Source organism: Oculina patagonica, chromosome 14 (assembly GCF_052425735.1).
Source record: "Oculina patagonica isolate OP01 chromosome 14, crgOcupat, whole genome shotgun sequence".
NCBI classification, from domain to species: domain Eukaryota; kingdom Metazoa; phylum Cnidaria; class Anthozoa; order Scleractinia; family Oculinidae; genus Oculina; species Oculina patagonica.
The window spans coordinates 5906003-5933761 of NC_135771.1; the positions used below are offsets into that span (position 1 = coordinate 5906003).

A 27759-nucleotide genomic window follows, 5' to 3' on the forward strand; every position below is an offset into this window, starting at 1 on the left:
TTTTGGGCGACTATATTGGCCAGAATTCGACCTCAAAATGAAAATGCTGGGGAAATATCGCTGATATATCGTTGATTTCGGAGAACCAAACAATAATTTGAGGTAGCCAAAAGTCAGGATAGGGAAACTTCACGTAATGATTTGGAATGCAAGCAACCTTTATGAAAGTAAATGTACAGTAACTACAAAATAATTACTGCATATATGTACGCCACAAATGCACTTACAATACCGGTATAGTGAAAAAAGTTTACAGTGATAGTTTGTCCCCCGTGATACTTACAGGATTATTGGAGTTGGGTGGAAGGTAGAACAAAGGCACTCCATTTTTAGCACTCTCTGGTATGGTGTAATAAATGGGATTGGACGAGAAGGACTGAAGGTGAACAAGCATCTCATCTGTGCTCTGCAGACTGAGAATAACATTAGACATCACATGTGTACTTATGCTAGTAAATGTTATTGAGCACTCAAACAAGCCAAGCCAACCTCAAATGTACCAAAGTAAACACCTGCATGTACAAGTCTCTAAACTTGAGGTCCTCAAATTTGCATGTATGGGCAATTTAAATCTCGAGATAAGTTCGAGACAAGAGTCACGTCTCTTGTCACACGAGAAAAAAGGGTGGTAACTAACTTTTGAGCGGTACTGTAGGTGATAAGCTTCTGAAATAGGTCTTCTTCTGGTGATACAATAATAAAAGTTAGCAAATTAAGTTACCTTTTGATCAATTGCCGAAATCGTCGGACTACAAGTGTTCTGAAAAGGAGGAAAGCAATGGTTACAAAACAATGTTAACATTGAACAAATCTGTGGCTTTTTTTTTTGCTAAGTTCAGTTACCAATTGAAAGTGTTTTTTAAAACCCAATTTAACATACTTTAGTTTTGATCCAGTTTAACCTAGGTTAATTCAAATTGACAAATTAAATGAATCATGACAAACAATTATTAGACTCAACAGACGGAAGACTTAACAATCAAGATAATATACATGTAGTTTGAAGTTACGATCACGATAATCTATAAAAATAAAATAATAAAATAATATTATAATAAAATACTAAAAAATTTTTAATCAAAATTAAAAAAAAATTTAAAAAAACATTTTAAAGTTTCACAGTTTCACAGCAATTATACCTGCTTTGAACTGCCACCAACTGTCTTAAAATAGCTGGCAATAAGTTGTACAAGTAAATCACTGGCTAAATGAGGATTGAACATGGTTAGTAGTTGGTAGAGGCGGTTGGGGCCTTTACCTGTAGCCACTTGTGAAAGGTTGTTTTGTGGGATATGTCACATCATGAAGAAACTCATAAGGTGCTTCTATTGTCACTTCTACGTGTGTCATGCAGCTAAAAGAAAAGGTTACCAGTTTGACCTAGTAGCATCAACGACTGTTCTCCAATAATAAGGCCAGAAGTATTTTTGACTCCCCGGTAGGTTTATTTCTGTCACAGATTACCCCCCAGTTTTCTTGCCTGTTGCTCGGAGGTGAAGAGCAAGGCCATGTTCAGAGTTGAGTAACCAACCAAGAACACAACACAGAAAAAATAATTAATGCTATCCACTGTTTTAGTATATACGCATTTAAATTAACCATAGTAAACAATATTTAACTTCTTGCAATACTGCTAGGCAGATTCCAAACAACCAGACATTATATGTTTTCCCCAAACTAATCCACTTTATCTCACAGAGACCACTTGCATGTTTTAAGGATATCCAGAAATGCCTACAAAAGGTAGTCAACGAAAATGTGTGCAAATACAGAGAGTAAAGTTAGATAGAACTACATAATATTTATTTACTGTACTTACTTAGTTGTGGATAAGTGGCCAAGCCTAACAAAGAAGCCAGAACAAAAATTTAATTTAGTAACGTTTACAGTACATGCACATGTACACAGACTATGCAGGGTTTACGCAAATGCTATCCGTAGTTATTTGTATGTACACTAGGAATGTTTCATTGCAACGAGACTGCTGCTCAGTTAGGTACACAAGACGATTATATTTATACTGATGGGAGTTGCTGTAAGAAATTCTTCTATCAACGCTTAGAAGATAGTACAGGCAATGCACTGAGGCAGGGTACTTATCTTTCCCAAAAGTGTGACCCAATGCATGCGGGATTTAAATTAATTTATTGATACGATACACTTACAGAGAGGGCTAGGTACTCTATCTGTACATTGTGTTTCCAAGGAACTGTTAATCTCACTTGAAGCTGCTTTCCACCTTAAGTTTGTATAAAAAATGACAAAAGATTTACGAGGCGGAGAAAGTGTACTTAGTCAGGACTGTTAGCCCAAGAAGGTTTATTTACTATCTACACTTTACCTGTGAGATTAAGTAACATGTACGCTAACATACAGTACAGAAGGTTAAAAGGAATTATAGCAAAAAGAGCACAGAAAAAAAGAAGGAAGAAGGTTATAATTATAAACTGGGAACATGGAGGTGTTAACAGCACAGAGGAAGCAGAGAAGGGGCCCCATGTGGGAGCATCCCAGTTCCAGCATAGAGTGGACATACACCCGAATAGAAGCTAGTCCAAAAGGGTTCCCCCTAGAATTGTGAAGTACCTATTTATTCACCTGAGTGGAGAGAGCATCTTGAGAGTAAGTGTTTGCCAATAACACAACTCTCGTGACCCGACGCGACTTGAACTCAGAACACTCGATCCGAGTCCAACCAAATAATAGACAGGCCTTAGTTGAAACTACAGTGTAGATTTTTAATCACCAACTGACACTTACTATATTAATCTATCCAAAGTGAGGGATAAAAGCAGTCAACTCCGTCTAAGGACGAGACACCGTCAAGACCAGCTCCAGTACTGTCCGTCTTAGAGAGGTGTCAGTCTTTATACGGGAGTCTTAGTTACAGTAAAACATTTGAACCGAAAAACAGTTTTGAGCCGGACCTTAGAACATTAGGTATCCGTCTTAACAGAGTTAGTTGAAACTGTTTAAAAGAGAGCTGACTCTACATACAGTGAGGGATACATGTAAATTTACCTTGTGATGCTTGTATGTAGTTTTGTTTCCAGATGTCTTTTGCGCATTGATGGTTGCATTGCATTCTGTTCCCACTCACTGAGTGCATAGGATATTGATCTGCATTTAAAACAAGCAGAAGGGGCAATGATTACACTCCATACGTAAAACTCCCACTTGTAACAAAACATTTTGCCTACACTCAGTAATGCTCTAGGTCTGTGGATAAAGAAAAGTGTTCTTGGTTGGTTGAATGTTTCATGGTCTAAATTGATAGCTGAGGAATCAAACTCTTTTCAACTGCATCAAACCTAGGCTCAATTTCCAGCTGCTTTTTCCGGGTGGATGTGGTGCCGGACATCGAGCCGGCATCAAACCTGGCTGAATCAATATTGATACTAACTGGTTTTTGGTGGAGACAGTTCAACAAAATCACAAAATTAATGATCCCTTCTACACTCCACCTCTTTAATCTACAGCTACTTTGAGAATGTTATAACAAAACTTAACATAACATTTAAAATGTTAGAACTCGCGATAAATTGTAAAACAAGTGTCTGGTTCGGGTTCCGTTTGCAAATTTGTTTTCACTAAAATTTTTTTTTTTTTTTTAAATTTTTTTTTTAAATAAACTCGGGGAGACAGCACAGATGCATTTCAATTTGTTAACTTCATTTTTCGTTTTTTTATGTTTTTTTGGGGGAATATTTTTTTTTTTTTTTTTTTTTTTTTTTTTTTTTTTTTTTTCTTTTTTTTTTAATTTAAGGCCTAAAAAAAATAATGGGGGGGAGAAAAAACAACACAAACCCCATAAAGAAAACAGTTTATAACTACTGAGAACTTTCTTTTTGTTTCTAGCCAGTTGCTTTATCTACTGTACAATACATTTTTGTTACCTTTTGCCTTTTAATGCCCATGCCAAATCCTCTTCACTCAACTCCAAACAATCACCTGTGGTACATGAATGGAACAAAAAAAAATTATTGGTAGAAGAAACGGTAGAGTTACATACATGTACATGTTGTATTAAGTAGCTTGGTTAAAAAATAATCTGAAAAATAACAGTTTTGAGTACCTATCCAAGAATCGATCTTGCTAAGATCAAAGTCTCTCTGAAAGTTCCAACACAGCAATGATTTATGATAAAGGTTCATGGTGTAGTCATCTGGGACAAAAAAAAAAAACAGAGATAGTATATTAGATATTTTGCACTGTGCACCACTCGTGCAAACTGTGATAGCTTGAACATCAAGGCATGGAAGTTTGAAAGATAATAAATCCTTAGTTAAGGTTTTACAGTGTGCACTCTTTAAGGTGGACACAGTCAGGGACCAGCTCTTACTATGCCTAGAGAGGTGTTTGCCTCAAGGAGACGTTCCCCAAAATGTCATTTAAGTTCTTACGCTATAAAACATTTATACAAAGTAATTATCCCTTGCAGCCCAGGCTAAAATACAATTTTAACACTCGAAAACAACCTATCTTGGTAGTTGGGAGCTGACATTTTGGAACAGACACCCTCTTTATATTAGCTGTTTGCCGGTTTAGAGAATAAAGGTGTTCTGGGTGCCTCTGACCTTTAACAAGTGTTTACTTACAGACAAGCTAGTGACACACAGAAGGAGAAGGACCAGCCAGCCAACTACATGTATGCCTATATTTTTCCACCCAACTTACAGTGCATCCTGCTTTGAGAGAGTTCACTAATATGTTGTAATTATTGATTTTCTCTTTTTTTCTTGTAAAGGCAGTTTTCACTCGTCTGGTACTTTTAATTAAATTGCAGTTCAAGACTCCCTAACGTCCAGATTAACTGACTTTAAAGGTTCATACTAAAAATAATTTTCTCCATGAATTATTGTTGGGTACACATGCAGTACTGGTACACGTATGTTAAAAAATTATGTTAATAATTATAAAATTATTTTCATGTACCTCCTCCATCCACTCGTCTACCTTCTCTTGAGACCTGAAATTAATAATTATTTTTATATTGAACATTCTATTAAAAACAGCATAATACTCACAGTGAGATCTACACATACCCTATATCTACAGTAGATGGATGAATTTTATGAGATCTTAACTTTGAAGATTTTAACTAAACATTATGTACTAGTCAGATAAAGTAATGGCAAAAGTTGCCTGTACAATGTACCCCCCCCCCCCCCGCTAGCTCACCCGGTAATAGGCCCACTACTTGGAAACAAAAAAATACATCCGATTATAAGCCCCCCGGATAAAGCCCCCCCTCTACCGGATGGCAGTACTGTATAGGGCTAAATTTGCTTTATATGCGTTACTTAAAACGATCGACCAACACTCCCGTGGCTCTTTCGAAACGTTTTTTTCATTCTGCTTAAAGCCCCCCGGACATAAGCCCCTCTGTTTATAAGCCCACCCAAATCCCGAGGTAAAGCCCAGGGCTTAAACCAGAATCTACGGATCATGTACTACCAACAAAGGGGAACCGGACCCAACAACTTCATATTAGTCCATAGATATTGTACACAGAAAAAAAATAGTACATATTATGTCAATGATTTCTTTAGAACTTTATTTGAAATTTATTTCTGAAAAGTGTTTGGTCAACTTCTGACAGCCACCACAACAGCCACAAATTGTAACCTTCTGTTTGGAACCATTCAAAAGCAGAGTCAAAGTTAAATGCTAAACAGCACATCTAGAAAGTAACATCGAAAAAATTTTTTTTTTTGATCATCCATCCTAGCTCGGAGAGGCGATGGTAAAAATATTATGAAAGCTCTAGCAACTGAAAGTCTATCTGAACAGTTATGCAGCTAATACAGATGAGTTGGAGCCTCTCGAAATCTATGACTGAAAATAAGTGGAGTCTATTTTAACACAACATTAATATTATGATAAATACTACATGTATCATATACAGCTGTATGTACATGTGTATTTTACAATTTAATTTGTCAGTTTGTACTTACAGGCGGAGCCTTAGCAAGGTATGCTCCTGAGCTTGCCATGGCAATAAACTGCATCATGTCACAGTGTGGAACATAGCCAAGACTTGATGAAAATGGGACAGAAATGTATAGTTAGTATTAAAAAGGACTGGAACATGATTGGGCATAAAATAGTTTTCTCTAATGGTTTATCAGTATTTATTACGGTAAATTTTATTCTTCTTCAAGTACATCACCCGGCTTTGACTGTAGCACTTACAAAAGAGCCTTGCATTCTTAAGATTGTTTTTCACACTCATTCTACATGTAGAATAAATAAATAAATCAACTTTGTTTAACGAGGGTGCACAAACAGTCTTTCGACGACACCGTGGCCCTCGGACCCGACGAATTAGATTTAGAGGTGTTGGTTTTTGTGGAGGGAGGAAAACCGGAGAACCCGGAGAAAAACCCTCGGAGCAAGGACGAGAACCAACAACAAACTCAACCCACAGACGCCGGGCGGAACAACCCGGGCCACATTGGTGGGAGGCGAGTGCCTCACCACTGCGCCATCCCTGCTCCCCTGCATTTCAGTTGAGCAGTGATCCCTGCCTTGGCGCAAACCCATTTACTCTCTAGACAAGGTGGCCGTCTGTATTTCTCCATACAATATCAACACAATTGACATTAAAACAGTCTGCATTCCGAGTGAAATGGCCCAGTTTGTAATTATTTAAATTAAAGCAAATCCAGCTGTACCTGCAGTGGGCATGAAAACCACTTCCAACTTTGATAAAAGAGCAGCACACAGTACTGGCTCTGAGTTGTGCCAAAAGAGAATCAACAGCTGAAGCATCAGGAAGAGCAAACACTCCATCTGTGATCACAACAGCTCCTGAAAATTTATACAAAAAAATATTGATTTATAGGAAAGTGCTTGATAGCACGGCTGTCTAACCATATATCCATGTACAGTTTTCATTGAAAATTGCCATTAATATTAGTCAAGAGCACCCTTGGCTGTGGCTCAGATTTCTTGGACATAACATCACACCGATTGCATAGCTACTTGAAAGGATTTGGTCTTAAAGCCTTTTTAATTGTCCAGTTTCCACACCAATTAAGAATTGATTTCTATCTGCAAATCTTAAGGTCCACTTATCTTTTTCTTCGTGAAATGTATCAAAAGATAATATTTCTACCGTGGGACATATTTAAGAAATTAATATTGGGTTACCTACCTCTAATTTTCAAAAAACAGCAGGCACTTCTTTAGACAATTACAAGTTTCTGTAGTCATATTAAACGCAACTCACATGTTGGAGCAATAGCTCCATTTAATTTGTTTGACCTTCATCCATTGGCTACTGAGATACAGTAGAATGCTTAACGAACAATACATCTAACATACTATAAAATTTATTTCGACAATAATTTATTTTTTAGACTGATGCAGAAGTAATCTTCATACCAGCACTAGCATTGCTTGGAAGGAGCTGTAATGCCAAGAGGGTGTTCCTTAAAATTGAAATTGGTCCTGCCTCTGGGGACATTAGTGTTACTGACTCACTGGGCATTCCTCTCTGATCACTTTCAGTCCTGTTGATCTGAATTTTATATATAAAATCATTACAAGAATAAAGAACATTAATATTTCTTAAGCTCCTTTACAGGGTACTTACAGGTATATACCCTGTACACTGTAGAGTTATTTGCATGAGATGGAGCCTCTCACATGATACAGTGATCTTTGTGGTTGACCAGTTGGCTATTAGAGCTCATGAAAAGTCATAACACTCAATTTAAAAAAAATGATGATGATGATGATGACGATGACCAAATGTTGTTAGCTTTACAGTAATTTTTACTGTTTTTCAAATGCAGTCTTGCTATTCTCAACTTTTATTAAAAACATTTTCCAAAACCCTCCCCTCTCTTACACAAGTTATTAAAGAGCCCGTTTTCACATTAACCTTTCCCCCTCTCCAACCCAAGCCCGTTTTGAGCACCAATCAAGCTACAAGCTTTGACAAAACCTTGGCACATCTGCTATTTTTCTCACTTGAAACATGAAAAAATTAAGTTTACAATTCCTCCTCTCCTTGTTTACAATAAATTGCACAACATGCAAAAAAGCCTTCAATAGCTGCCAACTTTTGCTTACAAACTGAAATGCACTACAAAAGGAGTTCGGGCACATTGTGCTATCAAACACTGAAATGGGGGGATGAGGGTGGGTGTGCCAACAACTTTTGTCAATGATTGTAAAACTGTCACTGCATGTTATGGTTATTATAAATTTACTAGTAATACGTGACTCGCAGGGCCTCGCGAAGCTCTGGGTTGGGGAGGGAGGGGGGGGGATCTTATAAATAAGGAGTGATAACCGGTTTTAACCGGTGATTTGTTATTGTTGCCTAGTAACGGACATGGCCGCGACACCATCGTTCCCAGGGTCTACTCCGCTTTAAAAATGGCGGCTCTTTCTGGTTCGTAAAGAGGTATAAAGCGTTGGGAAGCGCAGGCTATTTTTAAAATCATCGACAAATTATTGGATATTCGCATTTTGGACATTTATTTCAGGGCATTAAAAAAAAAGAAGAAGGAACGGCAGGAGGATTCGAACCCTCTGCCCGAGCGCCTCTGATGGCCATGAAAGGTTTATAGCTTGAATAGGCGTTGAGGGAGTATTATGTGGAAATCAGTGGTACAGTTTAATCCGAAAAGAAAAACGATAAAGATGAAAGGCTCAGGATTCAAACCCACAAAAAAAAAGTAAAAAAAAAAAAGAAAAAAAAAAACTTTAGCCGGATTCGAACCCCTGCCCTCAGTCCGGAAGATCTGATTTGAAGTCCGACGCTCACACCATTAGGCCACCAGCGCGCAGCCGTGTGACGTCATTTCCGCCATACACCAAGCTCACAAATATATATATATAACCGTAAACTCCACACGAGATTTCATCCCGCCTGAGCCCTTTGAGGGACAAAATTATACACCCCGCTACGCTCGGCCTTCGGCCTCGCTTTGCGAGGAATTATTATTATTATTATTATTATTATTATTATTATTATTATTATTATTATTATTATTATTTTGTTTGTTTGTTTGTTCATACCTTTTCACTGGTATCACAGTACAGTGTAGAGGTGGTTTTGGCCAGGAAGTCCTCCAGCTCTGTTAACTGATCATGTACTAACTCCAGCACAGTGGTAACATTTTCTTCTGTCACAAGACAACCTTGGATAAGAACCTGGAAAAACAACACAATCAAATAAAATGATCTAATGGAATGGCAGATTTCTTTCATTGGTAGTTAATTTTATCAATATTAATAATTATTTTAATTGTAACCAGGAAAATTATTGCCTTATCAATAACATGCACTTAAATGGATATGAGTGTACAACTGATGGAATCTGTTGTTGCCTATTTTTGCTAATTAGAGAATTCAACACAGACTTGTTGGCTTCGAATGTTGTTTATGGCATCATGATCAATTCAAATTTGGTCCTTGTGTGGTGCAGTCAAACCTCTTGCATACGGACTTGAAAGAAACCTGAGGGACTTCAGATTGTCTACATTATGAAGTGTTGGTGTTGGTAGTAAAGCTTATAAGAAATGTTGTCTCTTTTGGACCAAGTGAACTGTCTATATCAGGGCCGAGACTACGGAGCCACTAGCCAAAGGCTGCTATTAGGTGGCTACCAGGTTAGCTCCCACTAGCCATTGGCAGGGCGGAAAGTCACTGCTGAAGAATCTAACCCGACAGTGAAATTACTTTTGGCAGAAACGACATGTCACAGCCAGTAAACCAGTGAGAAAAGTAGTCTCAAGCCCTGCATAATATTAGGGACGTTTTTGTATCATCGTTGCCTGTAAGGAGTGGTTTGACTGAACAATTCAGGAAGTACATTCCATTTAATTCTTCTCATAATTTTGTTTTACAAAGCTACTGACAACTGAAGTACATAGTTTTAATCACATGACCTCCATGATTTAAAGCACATACAGTGTACATGTAGCATGTACATGTAGGCTACATAATTATTAAAGTTCTACATTTTGGACTCTATTTTGGCGACAAAAGTTGGTGAACAACTTGTACCTGTTGTCATTCAATTTTTCCCCAGGTGGTACAATTTGGTTATTTCCACTGTTAAAATTGTGTTCATTTTCATTTATTATCATACAAGGGTAAAATTGTACCACAACATGCACACTCATGTAAACTTACCTGAGGAGCTTCAGGATTTAAAATGGAGGTATAGGCTAGTACAGTGATGTACAGCTCAGGAGACAACACAATGTTGTTTCCTGGCACAGAGAACTGTAAAGAAACAACAGCAAAACCATTAATTTTATTTAATTTTTTTTTTCTTTCTGAATTCACAATCTAGCAAAATCACTGTTGAATAACGAGGTGTCTGTATAACAGCGTCTGTACTAGGTATCCATAAGGAGCTGTTACACTGTTCTTCATACAAAAGATGTTGTGAGCACTTAGATTCTTTGTTGAGAACATATGTACAGGTTGTAATTGTAGAACGTTCTTGTTCAGTGGCCCACTAATTCAAGTTTTAACACATTATGACTTAGGAACAAAAATTGCATGCATGCAATTTATGTCAAGTAACCTAGAATTTCATGAACTTTATCGATCAGATTAGAATAATGAAATGAAGTGCTTTTTTGTACTAAATAAATATTAAGTTTATAATTCAACTTACAGGAGCAACAAGGCCACTAAGACAGTTCTTAAATTTCTCAAAGGCTTCATCAGTAATCACAGTCCCTGACTGAATATCCTAAAACACAATTGAAAGCAAATATTTTAACAGTAAAACACAAATTAATCAAACCTCTACAAAAAGCTTATCCGTTTGAGGTCTGGTTTCCAAAAGGTGACAGCAACCCTCCAAGTTTACTTTTTTCCTTAGTGGCCATTTGGCCACCAACTACTCAAGTTTTGGTCGCCAGTGAAAAATTTTAGTCACCAAATTAAGCTGATACTTTCAATCATTCCTCTCAATTTTAGTCGCCAGTCTGGCGACCTTGGTTCAAATTTAGTCGCCAGCTCCAAAATTTTAGTCGCCATGGCGACTAAAATGGTCTTAACTTGGAGGGTTGGACAGTAAGAAACCTTCGTTAGCAACAAATTGGTAGTTAAGAGTCACTCCCTTAACCATGTTACTTTTATTAGTGTTAATTTATTTTAATTTTTAACCTTACCACTGTGGCAAGTGATGGGCTGATATCAAGGCAAAACACAAATCGGTATCGCCTGCCGATAAATGTAATATGAGTTGAAGGCACAAGTCTGTAAGGTCCACCATTGTCAAGATTACTTGAAATGACTGACAGTACTTCCAGTTCTTCATTTGAATCAATCTACACAACAACAAATAAAAACCAAGAAAAATTAAAATTTCATTACATTAATAATTAATTTTATCTTTATTATAGTCTGTAATAATTACTTGTTGCATTTTATGCATTAATTTACTTTGAAGCATACAGTTGTAAACATCAAACTGTTTCAATCAGTACATTTTACTTTAACTTGATGTGATGGAAAAAGGAACAAGAAGCTAAATACTAGCAGTAAACTCCTTCATGTGGGAGGCGCAGTGGTCTAATGATTAGCGCGCTCGCCTCCGAGTCGAACGGCCCGGGTTCGAGGCCTGGCCGGGGCGCTGCGTTGTGTTCTTGGGCAAAACACTTTACTCTCACAGTGCCTCTCTCCACCCAGGTGTATAAATGGGTACCGGCGAACTTAATTACTGCTGGGGGTAACCCTGCGATGGACTAGCATCCCATCCAGGGGGTAGTAGCAATACTTCTAGTCGCTTAATGCTACGGAAACCGGGATAAGCTCCGGCCTGTATGGGCCACTAGGCTCAAAGCAGACTTTTAAACTCCTTCATGACAAATGCAAAGCTCCATTTAAACCCTTATACTCTTAAGTCAGGTAGCAGCTCTCACAAGGTCTCACATGAATGGCTTGCTGCCCTTCAAGAAAATGACAGAAAAACAACAGGAACAATGCCCATTGCCCAAAAACGGCTGGTACAAAACGCAGGTATCAGGTCACAGGTCCAGGTCACAGGTCACAGGTTGGAAGAAAAGAACATACCATAATTCCATAATTACACACTCCGTAAGGAATACCGCTGATAAAACTTCTGACGCCTACTTCATTTGTACTTCCTGTGACCTGTGACCTGTGACCTAGACCTGTGACCTGCGTTTTGTACCAGCCGGCCCAAAAAACAGTAGCAACTGCTACAAGCTTACATATACAAGAGCTGCCACACTACTGATGATCTTTAAGTTCCATATCTTATACTCTCATTGAAAGCCTGGGTACCCTGTGGTTTGAATAAAAATACTTTACATACATTGTAGATGTCAACTTACCAATTCATCATTTGGCTTGGGATAAGGGAGAGTAGAATTGAATTGTTGAAAGAACCACTGAGCTCGGATACTCCTGGAAATTCTGTACTCCTTCCCCATGAGAAGAAACACATGGAGTGCATCTTCCTGTACGGTGTAAAAATTGACAAGCATGGTAAGAAGTTTACACCTCTATATGACACTTTCATTTTGTAGCAGCCAAGTTAGAGACTTCACATCAAAAATTAATATTAATTTAGGGACCAGTCAGAGGGGGCAGGGCTGGTGCAAATAAGGGAGACCATGTTCAAATTCTCCTGACCCTCCCCTTTTTTTAAAGAACATTAACTTCAGGACCCTCACCCTCTGCCTTCCACCACTCCAATAAAGGTCCCAAATATGAGTGTATAAATTTATGTGCCCCCCTCCCTCCCCCACCTTTATCCCTCCATAAAAATCATTGACCCTCCCCCTATTTGCCTCAGTCCTTCCCCTCTAAATAATCACCGGTCCCTTACAATATTTGGTTACAGTATAGTCTTTGTACATGTTGTGGTTCAGTTTTACCCTTGGTACAATTTGGTATTTTCCTGTGTTCTGGTGTATGGTAATATATGATTTCATAATGAATAGAAAACAAAGGAAAATACCAAATTGTACCAAGGGTAAAACTGAACCACAACATAATACAGTTGAATCCGGATTTATCCACCCTACAAGGGAACAAAAATGGCTTCAAGAAATCAGGAGATAAAATCACAGAGAAGTACAGTCAACTAGAGCTCGTTAAAGCGGACACGCTCGGGGCGTTGTTTAGTGTCCGTAATAGCGAGAGTCCATAATAATAGGAGTCATTTCCAGTTAAACCTTATTTGCCGGGGATCTGGATTTTGTCCGTAATAGCGAGCGTCCGCAATAGCGGGGTGTCCGCAGGGCAAGAGTTGACTGTACTATCCAAGGGAAATTTATGAAAATGAAATGTTTTACTAAATACATGTACACAAAGGTAATGATTTGTGTTATGGATCATGCAGTTTTGTTACACCATTAATTGCAAGACAAGCTGCACAGAATGTGCTTTAGAACTATAAAATTCCGATTATAAGCCCTGGCTTATACAACTTCGTAAGGGGTTCTGGGTGGGCTTATAAGCAGAGGGGCTTATCTTCAAAGGGGAGGGGGGCTTATAAGCGGAATAAAAAGACATTTTCAAAACAAGCCTTGGCATTGTTGATATATAGTTCAAATAACCAGGGGGACTTATACCGGAATTGAACGGTTTATAATATGTCCACAATATCCATGGCACCATCTCATCATCACCCTGCCCCTCCATTCCTACAATTACCACAATATTCACACCTAAAGAACACCTTCCTCCCAATCCTCCTCCCTCACTCTCCTACCCCAGTCTACAGAGCATGGTGGAACTTGATGAGATCTCACGCGAGCAGTGCCATTTTTAGTGGCGTGCAATATGACCGGAAGTAAGGAACTTACATGTGCATAGTTGATGTCTTGATAATATAATGCTGCAATACTGGTGTGTGCAATGAACATTTGGTAAAAAAAGGCCTCACAAATGCACTTGCCATACACTGCATAGAGGGTAGCAAAGAGTTTACCCATGGCATGTGAAAAAGGCAAAAATTACACCGTGACGCGTGAAAATAGGGCAAAAACTAGACAGTGACGCATGAAATAGCTAGAAAAGACACATGATTCGTGAATTCTGCTATTTCAAGTATACATGACACGTGAATTTGGCTAAAATTTGTGCTTGAACTAGAATCGTGACACCCCCTTTGCTACCCTTGCTACCCTCTGCAGACTGTCTCCCACCCAACTGACTTCCTTCTCCCCCCCCCCCCCCCCAACACAAGTCTTAGTAAATTGAGCTCTGAAAAATCAGGTGATTTGATCACCATCTAAATACATTCGTAGTACTATAGCCCCCTTTAATAAAAATAACTTCCGACTACAAGAGGGTGGGGATGCGTGTGCAATAGAATGGCCGGCCCCGGGCGTAGGAATTCGAAGGTTTTTATTAACAACTATAGCGACCATATAAATGCTTAATGAAGGCCCTTGAAAAAGGAACTGAATGTTTCGCTACACCACTTCCACATTAGCCCACAGTGATAATAAGTATACTAATGATTTAGAAACGAAACAAGAAAATAATAAGTTAAAGAGGACAAATTAAAGTGAATCACGTCCGATCTAACCTCATGTCCGGCTTCGTCGGCGTCCCCAACAATCATTGTCTTTTCTAGTAGTGCGTTATATTTTCCATATTCATACGATAATTAAAACGTGGAACGATGTATTCGTCAATTTCAACACAAAAATGAAAGAAAATACCCAAAAGGGATGCCTGTTTCAACCAGTTTTCAGCCAAAGTCATCCGCCATGTTTACGATGTTCACGAGTTTTTATGCGGGAAACCGCTGATCATGACCATACGAGTGTAGGGCGCAAAGAGTTGTGGGTAAAGTAAAAACGAATGAAAGAAATGTTCTTGAAACAATGAGAATAGTAATGGGAAACAGTGATACCCTTGTTGTTACTTATTTTCGCGGGAACTTAATTTCGCGAATATGGAACGAATATATCGCGTGGGTCTTTAAGTTCGTGATTTTTGGAAAAAATCGCTAAAATTGCGAAAATTAAGTCCAGCGAAAATAAGTAACAATAAGGTAAAATTGTTGATGAAAAGGCAAAAAGTGAAATTCCGATTTCTCTAAAGAAATGAGGAGATAAAGGGGATAGAATATTGCAGTGTTCGACTTTGAAAAGCAAATGCACAGGAATTATCAGGGGGCTCAAGAGATCAAGCATTTGAGCACTAACTATTGTGATTTAACTTTAACTTCTAAATTGTTTTACTATTTCGAATTAAAAGTGAAAGTAAGTTTTGTAAATGATATTAAAGGCATCCAGAAAGTTTAAAGCACAGACTACCCAGTAGTCATAACAAGAGTTGAAACATTTGACAGCACAGCTACACAGACAACATGATCCTTCTTTCTGATTTTTTTACCAGAAACACTTTGGAATTAGTGAATCTTTAAGTCCACAACATTCAATTAATACAGATCCTCATCTGTCTTCCATATGGAACAACAAGACAATCTTTTGATAAGAGTCAGTGAGCAGCTACAGTGAGGGTGAGCTATACAGTCTACCCAGAAAAAATAGCACTCCAATCTTCTCTTTTAGACTGGAAGCAGAACAATTTCTTTCTTCTGTAATGTCAAACAACGTCAAGATGCAAGAAACATCATACATGTGAGAAGAAATGTTTTTTTCTTTTCTTGCTCAATATTTCAATTACTGCTAAATATCTAGCTTCTCATGAGAAGATACCTAGAAATCACAGTGGAATTCAAATTTTATAAAGAAAATTTATTTTGTATTACATCAACAAACTTGTCCCTAATAGCTTCTTTAAAAGTCTTATACCAGGATAATATTTTTTGCCTTCTTTCAACCACTTGTTGATGGGTTAAGCGCATCTCATTTTCCATAATCCTGGGAAGCTCTTTCCAATCTTTTACATAAATAAATGGAGCATTAAATGCTTTTAACAGATACAAGGGAGACATTTTGTCATCTCTTCTACACTTTCCAGGTGTAACAATGTCTTCAATCACCGGTACAGATCCATAAGAACATGCTTCATATATGCGATAACATTCTGTATTCATGCCCACTGGATTCAAGGTCAAATCACTGTTAGCAAGAGCATACCGAAAATCACTTGCTGATTCAGCACTTTCTCCTGGTGACCAGCTATCCCTCGTCTTGATAAAGCAGACGTCATCTAATTTAAACTGTTTTATGACTGTTTGTAGCACTACACGAGAGGAATTAGGATAAACAGTTCCTAAAAAATTACATCTAAATTTCCGACGGTTTTGGACATCAACAGACAGAGAAGGAACATTGGGGAAATTTCTATAGGTGGCTACTCCCAAAGGCCACTGATAGAAAGTATTCGAATCGGCATAAGGGATGTCATAAACTATAAAAGCGGCTTTAATAAGAGCCCCATTCCGCATATAAGAAAACAACCAGTCATTTTCGCAACGTTCGTTCCCCAAAAGTACCACTGCTACGTTACGAAGGTGTGGTAAATCTGCAAGAGAATCAAGCCAGGCCTCCGCAAAGTCCACCTTCACCGGTTCACGTCCGTTAATCACCAGTACAAGATTCTTGGTCTGTTTAGGAACTTTATCTGGGACTACGCCTGGGCCCGTTCGAAATTTGAACTTGATGTTCCGAATGTGCTTTTCTCCATAGCTCCATACTCCTCCTAGCCTCTCTTCTAAAGGTCCCTCGAGGATATGTTCCCATAAGTATAATCCAACTGCAGCCTTTCCCCAAATTTCAACCTCTAATGCGGTATTTTGAGGAGTAGCTTTTGATTCCACATCGCGGGAATTTGTAGTGATCGCCGGTCTTTTTGGATCTTTAGGTTTACTCTCACTTCCGACAAGAACGTGAAGGGCATAAAGTGTAAAAAATATGTAAATACAAGCCACGCAAAGGGCTATAAACTTGCATTTTAGACTCTTGGGCATTTGACGGGTTCGTCCGCCATGTTTGTCAAACATTCCATTGCGCGCGCATGAAAACACATCTGCCAGCATCTGCGTTCTTCTTTCTTGCGTTAATCGTGGGCGCAGACATGGCGGACAAGTTTTGAAAAGTTCAACAAATCTTCAATAATGCAGGTGAGATCTGAAGCAGTTAACTTTCTTCTTTCCCCTCTTTTTAAGGATAAAATTACTTATTTATTTTTCTCTACTTTTACTTGCCTTTTTTTAAATTAATCAATTCATAATTACTCAAGTTTTGAGCTATTCAATTCCTTCTATATGCATGGTCGTGATTCCCTGTGATTTCGCTTTGTGTTGTCTGTTTTGTATGCATGTTGTTCTCTATTGGCAAAAAGGACGAGAAACTGCTAGAAGTTTCGCTGGAAGCAGTGGCTAGCCGGGTTCAGGAATTAAAGGAATCAATACAGAACTTTTTGGCCAAGCTTGAACATGAACAGCTGAGTTGGTAAGTTACTTATAATAATTTCATTTTTCATTTGCACTGTACAACTGTGTACAAAGAACTGTCACTGACAGGTTAAATATGTGTATTGCGATTATAGGTTTAAATATTCAATTTTTTAATATAACAGTTCCCATGTTCAAAATCGTAAAAAATAAATTTAATTTACAAGACACCCATATCATCACGTTGGTGAGTGACTTTACATGTAAAAGCTTCAAGACAAGGGTAGCCTGTTAGTCATAAAAGAAAACAATTTGTCTCATCTATTGGGCCTGTTTGCATGATTCCAGAATGAGTTCATTCCGTCACCTCTCTGTATCTGTTTACATGATACCAAGATGAAATTTTGTTTCCGCACAAGACCTTCCAGAATGAGTTCATTCCTCTTTTCATTTTGGAATGAAACTTTCCTTCTGGAATGACAACTCATTTCGGTATCATGTAAACACATATATCGCAATTTGTTCCGAGATGAAACTGCATTTTATGAAAATGAATACAGAGGCCAGAAATTGAACTCAGAGTGAAATAACGTAATATCATTTCCTGTTAAGCCCAAGGAAGTAGCCCAACGGTCAAATTGCTCATTAAAAATGCAGATATGGCCATAAATGGGGACAAAAAATGTTTGTGCCAAACACGCACCATTGTTTTTTTATCTCGAGCGAAAACCATGCACGTGAAAACGCCTTAGGTTGAGCCAGTCAACCTTGTCATGTGAATGCAGAACGAACTTCCGGAATAAAGGTCATTCTGAAGTCATGCAAACAGGCCCTAAGAGTCAGACTCACATGGTATAGACAGGGCAGCATTTGGAGGGTCAAGAGGTGGTGCTACCCACCTTTTCCTTGGATTTATTTTTAAAAAAAGTAAACATTGTAACCAACCTTCTTTAGAGAAGTATTGTGCAATCAGGTTTGTGTTGTTGATATGGGTAAGGTTGTGCTTTTGGCCCCCCTTTCTGAGAGGGTCTCAATGGGGTGGTGGCTTTTACGGTTAATGGTTAAAATTTTGGCTCTTTTACGGCTAACGGTTAGTTCATTTCCATAAAAGTTAATAGTTAATTTTCATTGTTTTTAAAAGTTAAAAATTAATTTTCATTATTGAAAAACATTTTAGGTCTCAGGGCCATTCTGGGACGATGAAGTCAACTAGTTTGGTTTATTTATAATTACTGACTGATTTTTTACAGTTAACATATTTTATGGCTAACGGTTAAAATTTTCCAATTTTTACGCCTAACGGCTTAACTTTTGGCCGTTTTACGGCTAACGGCTAACCCCATTGAGACCCTCAAGATTCTGAATTTTTTAGATCCAACCACTGATAAAGTAACATATAAAGTGAGAAACACTGCATTCCAACTTACCAGTACTCAATAAATTTTGATATTTTTTAACATTTCAGTAAGCATGTATTTTTTGAATTTCTTATGTCTGTTTTAGGCCCTCAGTTTTGGATAACTATGCTCTTTTATCAGGTATCTACATGTAGCTTGCTATACGATTCAGGGTTGGAAATTAGCGCTCACCCACTCACCCAAGCAAGTGTTAAAACTGTTGGGCGAGTACAAATCACGGATCACTCGCCCAGTTTGGCGAGTACCATTTTCCATTATATTATTCAAAATAAGCGTCACTTTCACTTTCCACTTCAAAATAATCTAGTAAACTGTCCACAAGTCAATAGCTTACCAACATTTTAAAATCGCCAACAAAGCTGCGTTCTTTAATGAAAGAGACTGGGCGAGTGCTACTTGAAGGTCACTCACGGCTCCTAGATGGCGAGTGCTCCGAAATTTTAGTTTCCAACCCTGAGGATTGTTGTAAATTGTAAATTACTGTAGGTCATACTTAATCATTTATTTGCAAAAAATGTCAGGATGTATTTGTACATGTACTTGTAAACTGTACTATAGCTTTCCTAACTGAAAAAAATATGTCACTTATTGGCTACTAACAGAATTATCCTTACTGTAAAGGGGCTGCTAATAATACCTTTTTTGTTATACAGGTCAAGTGAACACATTGACCAAACTACTCAAGAATGAGAAAACTCCTTTCTTCAGAAACTTGGTTCTGTTGCCCCTTTTGGTTCAACAAGAAACAGACCCAGATATCCAGGTAAATCTCCTAGTTGATCCATTATTTTTTTCTCTTACTTTTTTTTTTCTCTTGCATTGACACTGCACATAACTACATTGTAATTTTATCTTTTCTGGTAGAAAGCAACCGATGGCCGAATACAAGCATTTAACCATGAAGTTGGTAGGTATAAACTAAAAAAACTAAGATTAATTTTTAATTAGTATTTTAGCCAAGTCTAGTGCCACATGCCAAGCACACATGAGCAAGTTTTTACTTGCTAATTTTGTTTTAATTTTTGCAAAACATAACATTAGTTTCTAAAAGTACTCTTTGTTATTTGAATGAAGAAGTCAGGGGCAGTGATGATAATCCATTCAGGAGTTAAATTCATTTGTGACATTTAATTGTACCTTTTCTTCTTGCACTATTATTTAATAAGAGTGCAGGTAAGAGAAGAGTAACAATTTAATTTTTGTTTCTCGAATCTTCAAATTAGAATGCGCCATTTTCTGTTACTCGGGGAATTGTTAGGCTTTTCGGCCTGGAAATTATTGTAAATTCATTTTGAATGTTATAAGCCCAGAAATAAGCTTGCGTGTTGTCACCACGAATAATGTATTATGTGTTATTTGCGGCAGGAAATATATTCGACTTGAAATTGTGAATTGTTTTAGGATGCAACGGTGTCACACAACAAGAAATTTCGCAGCAAACAAATTATGTTGTGATGTACATGGCACAGTTAATTGTGTAGTCCATCAGCATCAATCATTAACGGCAACAGAAAGACTCCACTAATCTTAGGTTATTGCCATCTCTGAAACAAATTATAAAAATGCGGGGGCAGCTTTATAGTGAGAACTATTACTAGTTGTAAATTGGTTGTTTAAAAAGTTATGACTATGGAGTCTGGTTTGCTTTGAATTTATTTTTTAGTCCCAGACTATCTGCGAACAAAGTATGATCCTGAAATAGAGGAGTCAGAACAGAAGCTGGAAACCATGGCAACAAGAATTCCTCCTGATCAAGCTCAGGTAAACTGGGGATGACAAAGTTTCAAACTAAATTGCTGATCATCTCCAAAATATAATGGCTAAAAAAGCAAAAGAATTTGCACTTCTCCTTTCCCCCCTCCCTCCCCTTTTAAATACCAGGCATGCAGACTACGTGTAGAATTAAATAAATTTGTCCTATATTGTTTTATTACAGAAGCAGATTGCCACACTGAATGAACTTGCCTCCAACTTAATTGAGCTCATAACAAATGCGAGAGATGACTGGGAAGGAGAGCAGAGTGCAGGTATTTAAAATAGAACATTAATGTATAGCAATTTGATTACTATCGTGTCACGCAATGTTTAGTGTCACAGAACTTTTTCTTTTTTGTCTTTTGACCAACGGAAACCTCAAAGTAGTGGTTATTATTGACTGCTAAGGGACGGACCATTATTTTTTTGGAGGGGGGGGGGATGAAAAATATTGAAAAAAATTGTTTGCAGGGCCTGGAAAGACAAAATAAATTGTTTGCAAAAACGATATGTATAACAAAAAAATAGTAAGAATTTCGAAACAAATTGTTTGCTGAGGTGCATAAACTTAAAAAAAAAGTTTGCAAAGGAAAATTTTTCATCCCCCCCCTCCCCTCCAAGAAAATAATGGTCCGTCCCTAAAAAATTGGAGAAGCATAGAGTGGAAAACATTTGTCTCATAACCATGGGAGTGTGTTCCACTGCTTTTCTCAATAGGGAGGTGTGGTGGCCTAATGGTTAGTGAGCTTGACTCCATGTCCAAGCCCTGGTCAGGGTCGCTGTATTGTATTGCTGGGCAAGACACTGTACTCTTGTGGTGCCTCTCTCTGCAGCCAGGTGAAAAAATGGGTACCGTCGAATTTAATGCTGGGGGACTAGCATCCCATCCAGGGGGAGTAGAAATACTGCTAGTCACCTCATCCAACAGAAACCACTATAGGCTCTGGCATGATGGGCCACTAGGCTTGAACACAGACTTGACCTACATTACCTTATCCCATCTAAGTGATTTGACTCGACCAACTTGATGAAAACCCATATAATATTTTGCGATGTACCTCAAAGTATGTATTAGGTTTTTTTTTTATGGCAGTATTTTTATGGAAGGCACGATGGCCTCATGGTTAGTGCGCCGAGCTCTGGATCGAGCAGTCCGGGTTCGAGCCCTGGCTGGGGTCACTGTGTTGTGTTCTTGGGCAAGACACTTAACTCTCATAGTGCCTCTCTCCACCCAGGTGTATAAATGGGTACCGGCGACAATATGCTGGGGGTACCCTGCGATGGACTAGCATCCCATTCAGGGGGGAGTAAAAATATTCTTAGACGCTTGATGCTACAGAAGCCGGGATAAGCTCCGGCAGTATGGGCCACATGGCTTGAGGCTTCCCTTTTTTTAATTTAAGTCATTACCCACACCTTTTTTTTTCACAGCATCAAGAAGTTCGTCCGCTGTTAATCCTGACCTTAACACTCTGGTGTCTGCTGTCACACTTGGAAAAGGTAAATATTCTGCTTTAAGCTGTTGTACGGTAATAACTGTTATAAATAAAACTAATAACATTTCAATCTCTGCTTCAAATAACGTAACAAACTTATCAGAAGTGAAACCACGAGACTGGTGTCGAACGCGGGAAACCTTGTAACGCTGGGCAAGCGCGGGAAATATCACGTGCTTTGCATCTGATTGGCCAAAGAAACAACATCTTCGTTCTGATTGGGTATAGTACGTTGTGTGAGTTTTGTGAACCAACTGTAGAGCGGAGCAAACGAAAAATAAATAGTTGTACTACTCAATGGAAAAGCGCTTTTGCCTGTTTCCCAAATTCGTTTTTTTAAGGGTGGTGTTTTTTCCCGGTTTTTTTTTTTTTTTTTTTTTTTTTTTTTTTTAAATTTAATATTTTATTTGTTTTTTTTTTTTTTTTTTTTTCCCTTTTTCTTTGTAGGACTTAAACCTGCTAAAATCACAAAAGGACGAGGCTCTAAAGCGGATAAAGGTTTGTGTTAAAGTGTAAATTTGACGTTGTTCTCTGAACATTTTAGGCAGTTTTCTGAGAAAGTCTCTTTTATCTAGACTATATACCAGTAGCTATATATGCCTGAAGGCTGTTTCAAATATTTGCTAAAAAGTTTTGCTTCTTTTTTCAGCGCAAAGTGGTTGGCCCAACGACAAATCAACAAACAAAGCTCCTAGCTCTGTTAAAGTCGATACCAAGGCAGCTGCTAGTGCCCATCCATATTCTACAGCCAACAGACCAAACAGTAGAACAGGACCTTGAGAACAACAAAGAATAACAACCTTATAGGACTACTAATAAATCCAATGCCGGTTGTACCATCGCTGGGCCAATATGGGACATTCATGGAATTTAATGTTGGACCTGCACCGATTGCCATATTAGACCGTTACTGGATTCAATATTAGACTAGCACTAAAGGTCCATATGTGAGTTCAATAGCGCGTGGTCTGTGCCCTAGGCCTGGTCTTCTAACCAAGTATTTATTCGTTACTGGAAAAGGTTGGTTAAGGACTTCCAGGAAAGCAAACAACCTCTTCGTCTTGGAAGCAGACCGAATTCGTTCAACATTGAAAGACTTGACATAAAAAGCCTTCGTTTAAGTTATAAGCGCATATACAGTGTAGCTTTTCCGACCGTGGTTGGGTTTTCAATTGGCATTTCGAGCAATAGATGTAAATTGCCAGGCGGTCTTGTCTCTCAATCCAACCTCATAGTACAGGGATGAGCAGACGATTTAAACTAATGTATCCCCCTCCCCAAACAAAAAAATAAATAAAATGACAACAAAAGATCTTTTGTTAAAATTTTAATATTTACTAACGTAGAATTACATTATTGACTTGGTCGCCATTGGTATTGCTAGTTGTGGGCGTCTTTTTTTTCAATGTAAGACTATTAGAAAAGAGTATGGGAGGCTAAAAAAATCAGATAAATATCAAAATATTCAAACAATTCACTAGAGAAATTCCAGCATTATTAAATAACCATCTCCTCCCTTCACTTTTCTTATGGTCCTTTCATTTGGAGACCGGTCAATTTACCTAATTTAAAAATACTATAATTGCAAAATTTTTTAATTGAGGATTGTATAAATTTCACACAAAAATAAAACCCTCAAGTCGATTAGCCTTTTTTCCCCATAGACTCCGTCTTCACCGCTCATGATAGCGAGTTAAAGGCGCGAGGTACTCACGGAAGAAAAACCTTTCGTTGTCCCAGCCCGGGGAAGAGCTAGAGGGCGGTTTGTTAACCGTTTTAATCTTTACTTAGACTATTTAACCATACTTGTTTGGTTCTGATTTACTACAGTTTATGTTACACCTCTTTCGTGCTTTTCAATCTTGGAAGACTATTACTTTCATGAAATTTCGTTTTCTTTGTTTGCGATAGCCCATAGTCTCCTTCACAGCCGCTATTTGGGATGTCACGCAACGCTTCTTTGGGGAGAGCGTTGCGTGAAGTCCCAAATAAGGCTAGATAGCCTACGATGCAGGCGTTTTTGGTGGGCGAGCGCTTGAATTCGAAAACGCGAGTGAAAGATGGCAGGAAGAGGAGGGCAAAGAAAGCGAATTTCCCTTCCCCTCCCCCTGTCGTTTGCCTTTTCAGCCTGACTACCACTCCCTTGTTCGTTTTTCCTCTCGCCCCAACCCTCAAAATACTCGAAGGAATATTCAGTGCGTACTCGTCTAAAATACGCCTGTATTGCGGGTCACGATCAGTGCGACGGAACTTTGTAAGTGCATCGTAGAAACATGAAATAAATTAATTATTGTGACATTGTTCCTTCAAACTTTCGGATTCCAGTCCAGTTCATCTAATAAACCAATAAATTAAAAAAAGAAAGAAATTATTTTTGTCATATCTTCGGCGATCTCATCTTCGGCGATCCTCGACTCCCCCCAGTCCCTAGCGCTATAGCAACCTTCCCGATCGACAACAAAGTTGACGATCTAACATCTCGTCTTTGAAATGGCGCCGGACGAACGTAAATTAGTGTGTTGTGATGAGGAAAGCGATAAATGAGCCACAACTTGGGCCCAAATATACACATCACAGTACCTGTAGCGGCAACTATATTGGTTTTACATGCGAAAATAGTCAAACTTGGGCCCTTTATGAGGGCCCAGCCTGGGTAAAATGTCGCAAATGTGACTGCGAACACTGTTAATGAGAACGTCAAGTGTTTTGCTTCGTCAAACCGCTGACCATGTGGTAAGCCCTTAGTCTTGTATGCAACTACCGTCGAAGTGAGAATAATCAAAGATAAAAACGTCGCACAGAAATACCGCATAGCCAATCCAACATTGGTTTGGTACGGATTGCAAACGCCGTATATGACCAATCTTGATACAAAGTACTTCTCGGATTCGGGCGGGTCAATAAAAACCCATATGAACGAGACCAGGAACGGAAAAGCCCACAGTGCTGCTACAATTATGTAGACAAGCTCTTTGCTATACGTCGTTGGTGATGTAGCTGGTTTGACAAGCGCGCGGATGCGATAAACTTTCAGAAATTGGACTAGGGCAGCGCCAGTGTAAATCAGATAGAAGACAGGGGGCAACACACGGCATGCTAAATCCGACGGCTTGCTAAGGAGGATTAAGTTGAAAATATATGACAGCAATGCCACGATTAGAAACAGAATGTTCAGAAATCCACCCGTGTCCTGAATTATTGGCATTTTGCGCTTTTGAATGACTATTACCAGGACGACCAATGTGAACAGGACACAGAACATCGTCAAGGCGGTCAGGGCCACTCCCCAAGGCTCCCCCCATTCGATGAATTTGATAGGTACTTCCTCGCACTTTGTGTTACCTTGATTGGATATGAACCCTTCAGGGCAAGTGATGCATTCAGTGCTTCCTGGACGCTCGCTAACAGTGTCCAGATCACAAGGTACACACTCCCAGAAGCACTGATTAGGGATACTTCTGTAAGTTCCCGCCTGGCAGATTTTTCCACAAGTGATGCGAGGTTTTTCATCCATTGTGCCATTGAACCAAACTATCATTGACGATTAATTTTTGCGCGCGTCCTTCGTTCCATTCTCCAATCTTAATAAGGTTAAATCCACCATTTCTGGTCTCCTGAAGGTTAAAAATATCGTACGCAGCCTCGACCTCACCTTTTCTAAAGTTTATTTCGCCAGAAATACCTTCAAATGAAAGTTTCTTGAGATTTGTTAGCAGATCATCGGGGCGCAGTGTAGACAAACTCTCAGCAGAGCATTTCGCTCCCCCTGCATCGCAATTCAGTAAATCTCTCAAGCCATGGGCGACTGAATATACGGCATCTATCACATACGCAACTTCGCCACGAGCCAAAATCCCGTTCGTAAATTTCTTGCGTGATTCGTTCTTGGCCAGTGCAGGGCTCGTAAAGCGCATTGGAGAAATTCGTTACCGTGCAGTTAAAATATTTCTCCCAGAATTCATTCCACCACGAGCCTTTCTGCGTGAAAGGTGTCATTTCCGTGACATGTTTTTCGAATTCTCCAAATCTAAACGCGTGAAATCCAAATCCTATTGCGCCTTGTATAATCGGCTTGAACCGCGGTTGTTGGATTAATGAGGAATCTGACCATCCATCACTGGCGATCCACGTTCTGCCGGTAAAATCCTGTTTTACTGCTTCCTCGAACACCTTAACAGCTTGAGGGACAAGGCTGTACAATATTATGATTTGAACCTGTTTCATACTCTTCAATCTGGTGACCAGCCTCTCAATTTGATCTTCGGAATCGTGGACGGGAAAAAGCTCCTGTGTCACTATGCAGATTCCGGTTTCGTTGGCTGCCGTCACGAACGCCTCTACTCCACTGCGACCGTACCAGTCATCTACGCCGATAACTGCCACGCAAGTCCATTGATAATGAGCGATAAACTCTGCCATTGCTTGCGATTGAAAGGTGTCTACGGGAACCGTACGAAAGAAAGAAGTAAATTCCGAAGTCGCGAGCTCAGCGCTTGAAGCTCCATAGCTAATCTGCGGCACATCTTGTACTTGGAGTACATTCGCGACGTTAACAGAGACTCGAGAATCTAGTCCTCCAATAACCGCTATAACGGGCTTTCGCGTTGATGTCGTGAGTTCGGCTTTACAACTGTTTGTGACAGCAAATCTCGGGTCATATTTGAGAGCCTTTTCGTAAACAAAATCCGATGCTATTGATACACCTTCTTGCTCGTTGCCACATGTGTCGCGAATGTCGTACCCTAAACTGATGTTCTGCAGAATTTTACCATCTTTGGTAATTTCATCAGCGGCGTATATCATAGCTTCTGATAAAATTAACATATTAGAACGAAGATCGGAGCAGGATTCGTTGTGAATCACGAGGTGTAGTGGAAAAATTCCGCCCAGGATAATATCTCCGTCCTTGAAGATTCTCTCGTGTGTATAGTCTTTCATAGATGATGCGATTCCTACCAAAGTCCCGATTCCAAAGATTAACAGCGCACAGAGAAACCCTTGATACTCCATTTTTGCTGATCGGAATGGAAGTATCGTACGTCACGATCGAATGTTATAAGCACGATTTTAAAACTTCGACTCGTAAATTGGTCTTTAACCCTGGTTAACAACAGGTTTCCAATATCCGGCTTCCGACGTAAATTATTTGTGAACGTGCCACATTTCCACTGCGCCAAATTTCTCGTTTTCGCTTAATCAAACTGGAAACCGAAATGGACAATATGATAATAATGTTATCAACTTGTAAATACATACCATGACCAAAGTGAGCAAATACAATGGAAACGATCTAGCAGATTATTTGTATTGGCTACTGTCTAACTAACCGTGACGAATAATTGGACTTTTTGCAACATCATGACACGTAATGTGAAAATATTGTTAATTAATGACCTTGCGTCACATCTCTTGAGTCATGTCAGTCATTTGCGTACAAGGCTGTGACATGATCGTGAAAATATACATATAAAGTGAATAAGTGTTTCTGAATATTAAAACTTCGTTATAAATAGAAAATCATGCTACATAAAATCACAATTCGCGATTTTTCCAACTTTTTTGACAAGTTTCAGTTTGGTTAAAAGGCTTGTATAAACATGTCAAACCCGCAAAGTTATCTTGAAGGAATCTGTCTTTTTAAGGCATCGCATGCGAAATGTCATGCATCCATTCACACAAAGTATTCACCTTTTCTGTCCACGGATAATTGGGTGTTTTTTGTAACAAAATAATAATGTAGCTGAAAATGCTGAGATTTCAA

At 38.8% G+C, this 27759-nt stretch overlaps 3 protein-coding genes and 1 pseudogene across 3 annotated transcripts in view; 1 reads left to right on the plus strand and 3 right to left on the minus strand.

The window, feature by feature from the left end:
• LOC144638386 (KICSTOR complex protein SZT2-like) overlaps nt 1-14734 on the minus strand; it is a 58776-nt gene extending 44042 nt beyond the window's left edge. The window contains 20 exon segments of the mRNA XM_078497601.1: nt 284-413; nt 722-760; nt 1259-1354; nt 1820-1833; nt 1835-1843; nt 2166-2290; nt 2672-2679; nt 3022-3120; nt 3897-3951; nt 4076-4165; nt 4936-4969; nt 5958-6039; nt 6678-6813; nt 7390-7525; nt 9037-9171; nt 10156-10248; nt 10649-10726; nt 11151-11309; nt 12339-12464; nt 14546-14734. Of these exon segments, the coding sequence (XP_078353727.1) occupies nt 284-413; nt 722-760; nt 1259-1354; nt 1820-1833; nt 1835-1843; nt 2166-2290; nt 2672-2679; nt 3022-3120; nt 3897-3951; nt 4076-4165; nt 4936-4969; nt 5958-6039; nt 6678-6813; nt 7390-7525; nt 9037-9171; nt 10156-10248; nt 10649-10726; nt 11151-11309; nt 12339-12464; nt 14546-14581 (1680 nt within the window). The 5' untranslated portion in view covers nt 14582-14734.
• A 976-nt stretch (nt 14735-15710) lies between these two features.
• Nucleotides 15711-16972, minus strand: LOC144639371 (ribitol-5-phosphate xylosyltransferase 1-like). The gene has a single exon (XM_078498681.1). It carries the CDS (start codon nt 16970-16972, stop codon nt 15713-15715), a length of 1260 nt encoding a protein of 419 aa, XP_078354807.1. The 3' UTR covers nt 15711-15712.
• Nucleotides 16973-16986: 14 nt separating this feature from the next.
• On the plus strand, nt 16987-24064 carry LOC144639372 (mediator of RNA polymerase II transcription subunit 8-like). Its single transcript, XM_078498682.1, has 10 exons — nt 16987-17056; nt 17278-17387; nt 18833-18867; nt 19401-19510; nt 19612-19654; nt 20411-20508; nt 20684-20774; nt 21934-22002; nt 22446-22496; nt 22648-24064. Exons 1-10 carry the CDS (start codon nt 17051-17053, stop codon nt 22776-22778), a joined length of 744 nt encoding a protein of 247 aa, XP_078354808.1. The 5' UTR covers nt 16987-17050; the 3' UTR covers nt 22779-24064.
• A 130-nt stretch (nt 24065-24194) lies between these two features.
• LOC144639370 (extracellular calcium-sensing receptor-like) lies at nt 24195-27319 on the minus strand (annotated as a pseudogene).
• Between the last annotated feature and the right edge of the window lie 440 nt (nt 27320-27759).

Bases quoted from the DNA above. Each gene is read 5' to 3' on its own strand.
- LOC144639372 (XM_078498682.1), top strand. The intron at 18,868-19,400 runs GTATCTACATGT...TTTGTTATACAG, and splicing joins TAACTATGCTCTTTTATCAG to GTCAAGTGAACACATTGACC. The intron at 20,509-20,683 runs GTAAACTGGGGA...GTTTTATTACAG, and splicing joins TTCCTCCTGATCAAGCTCAG to AAGCAGATTGCCACACTGAA.
- LOC144639371 (XM_078498681.1), bottom strand. From the start codon at position 16,972: ATGCTGGCAGATGTGTTTTCATGCGCGCGCAATGGAATGTTTGACAAA.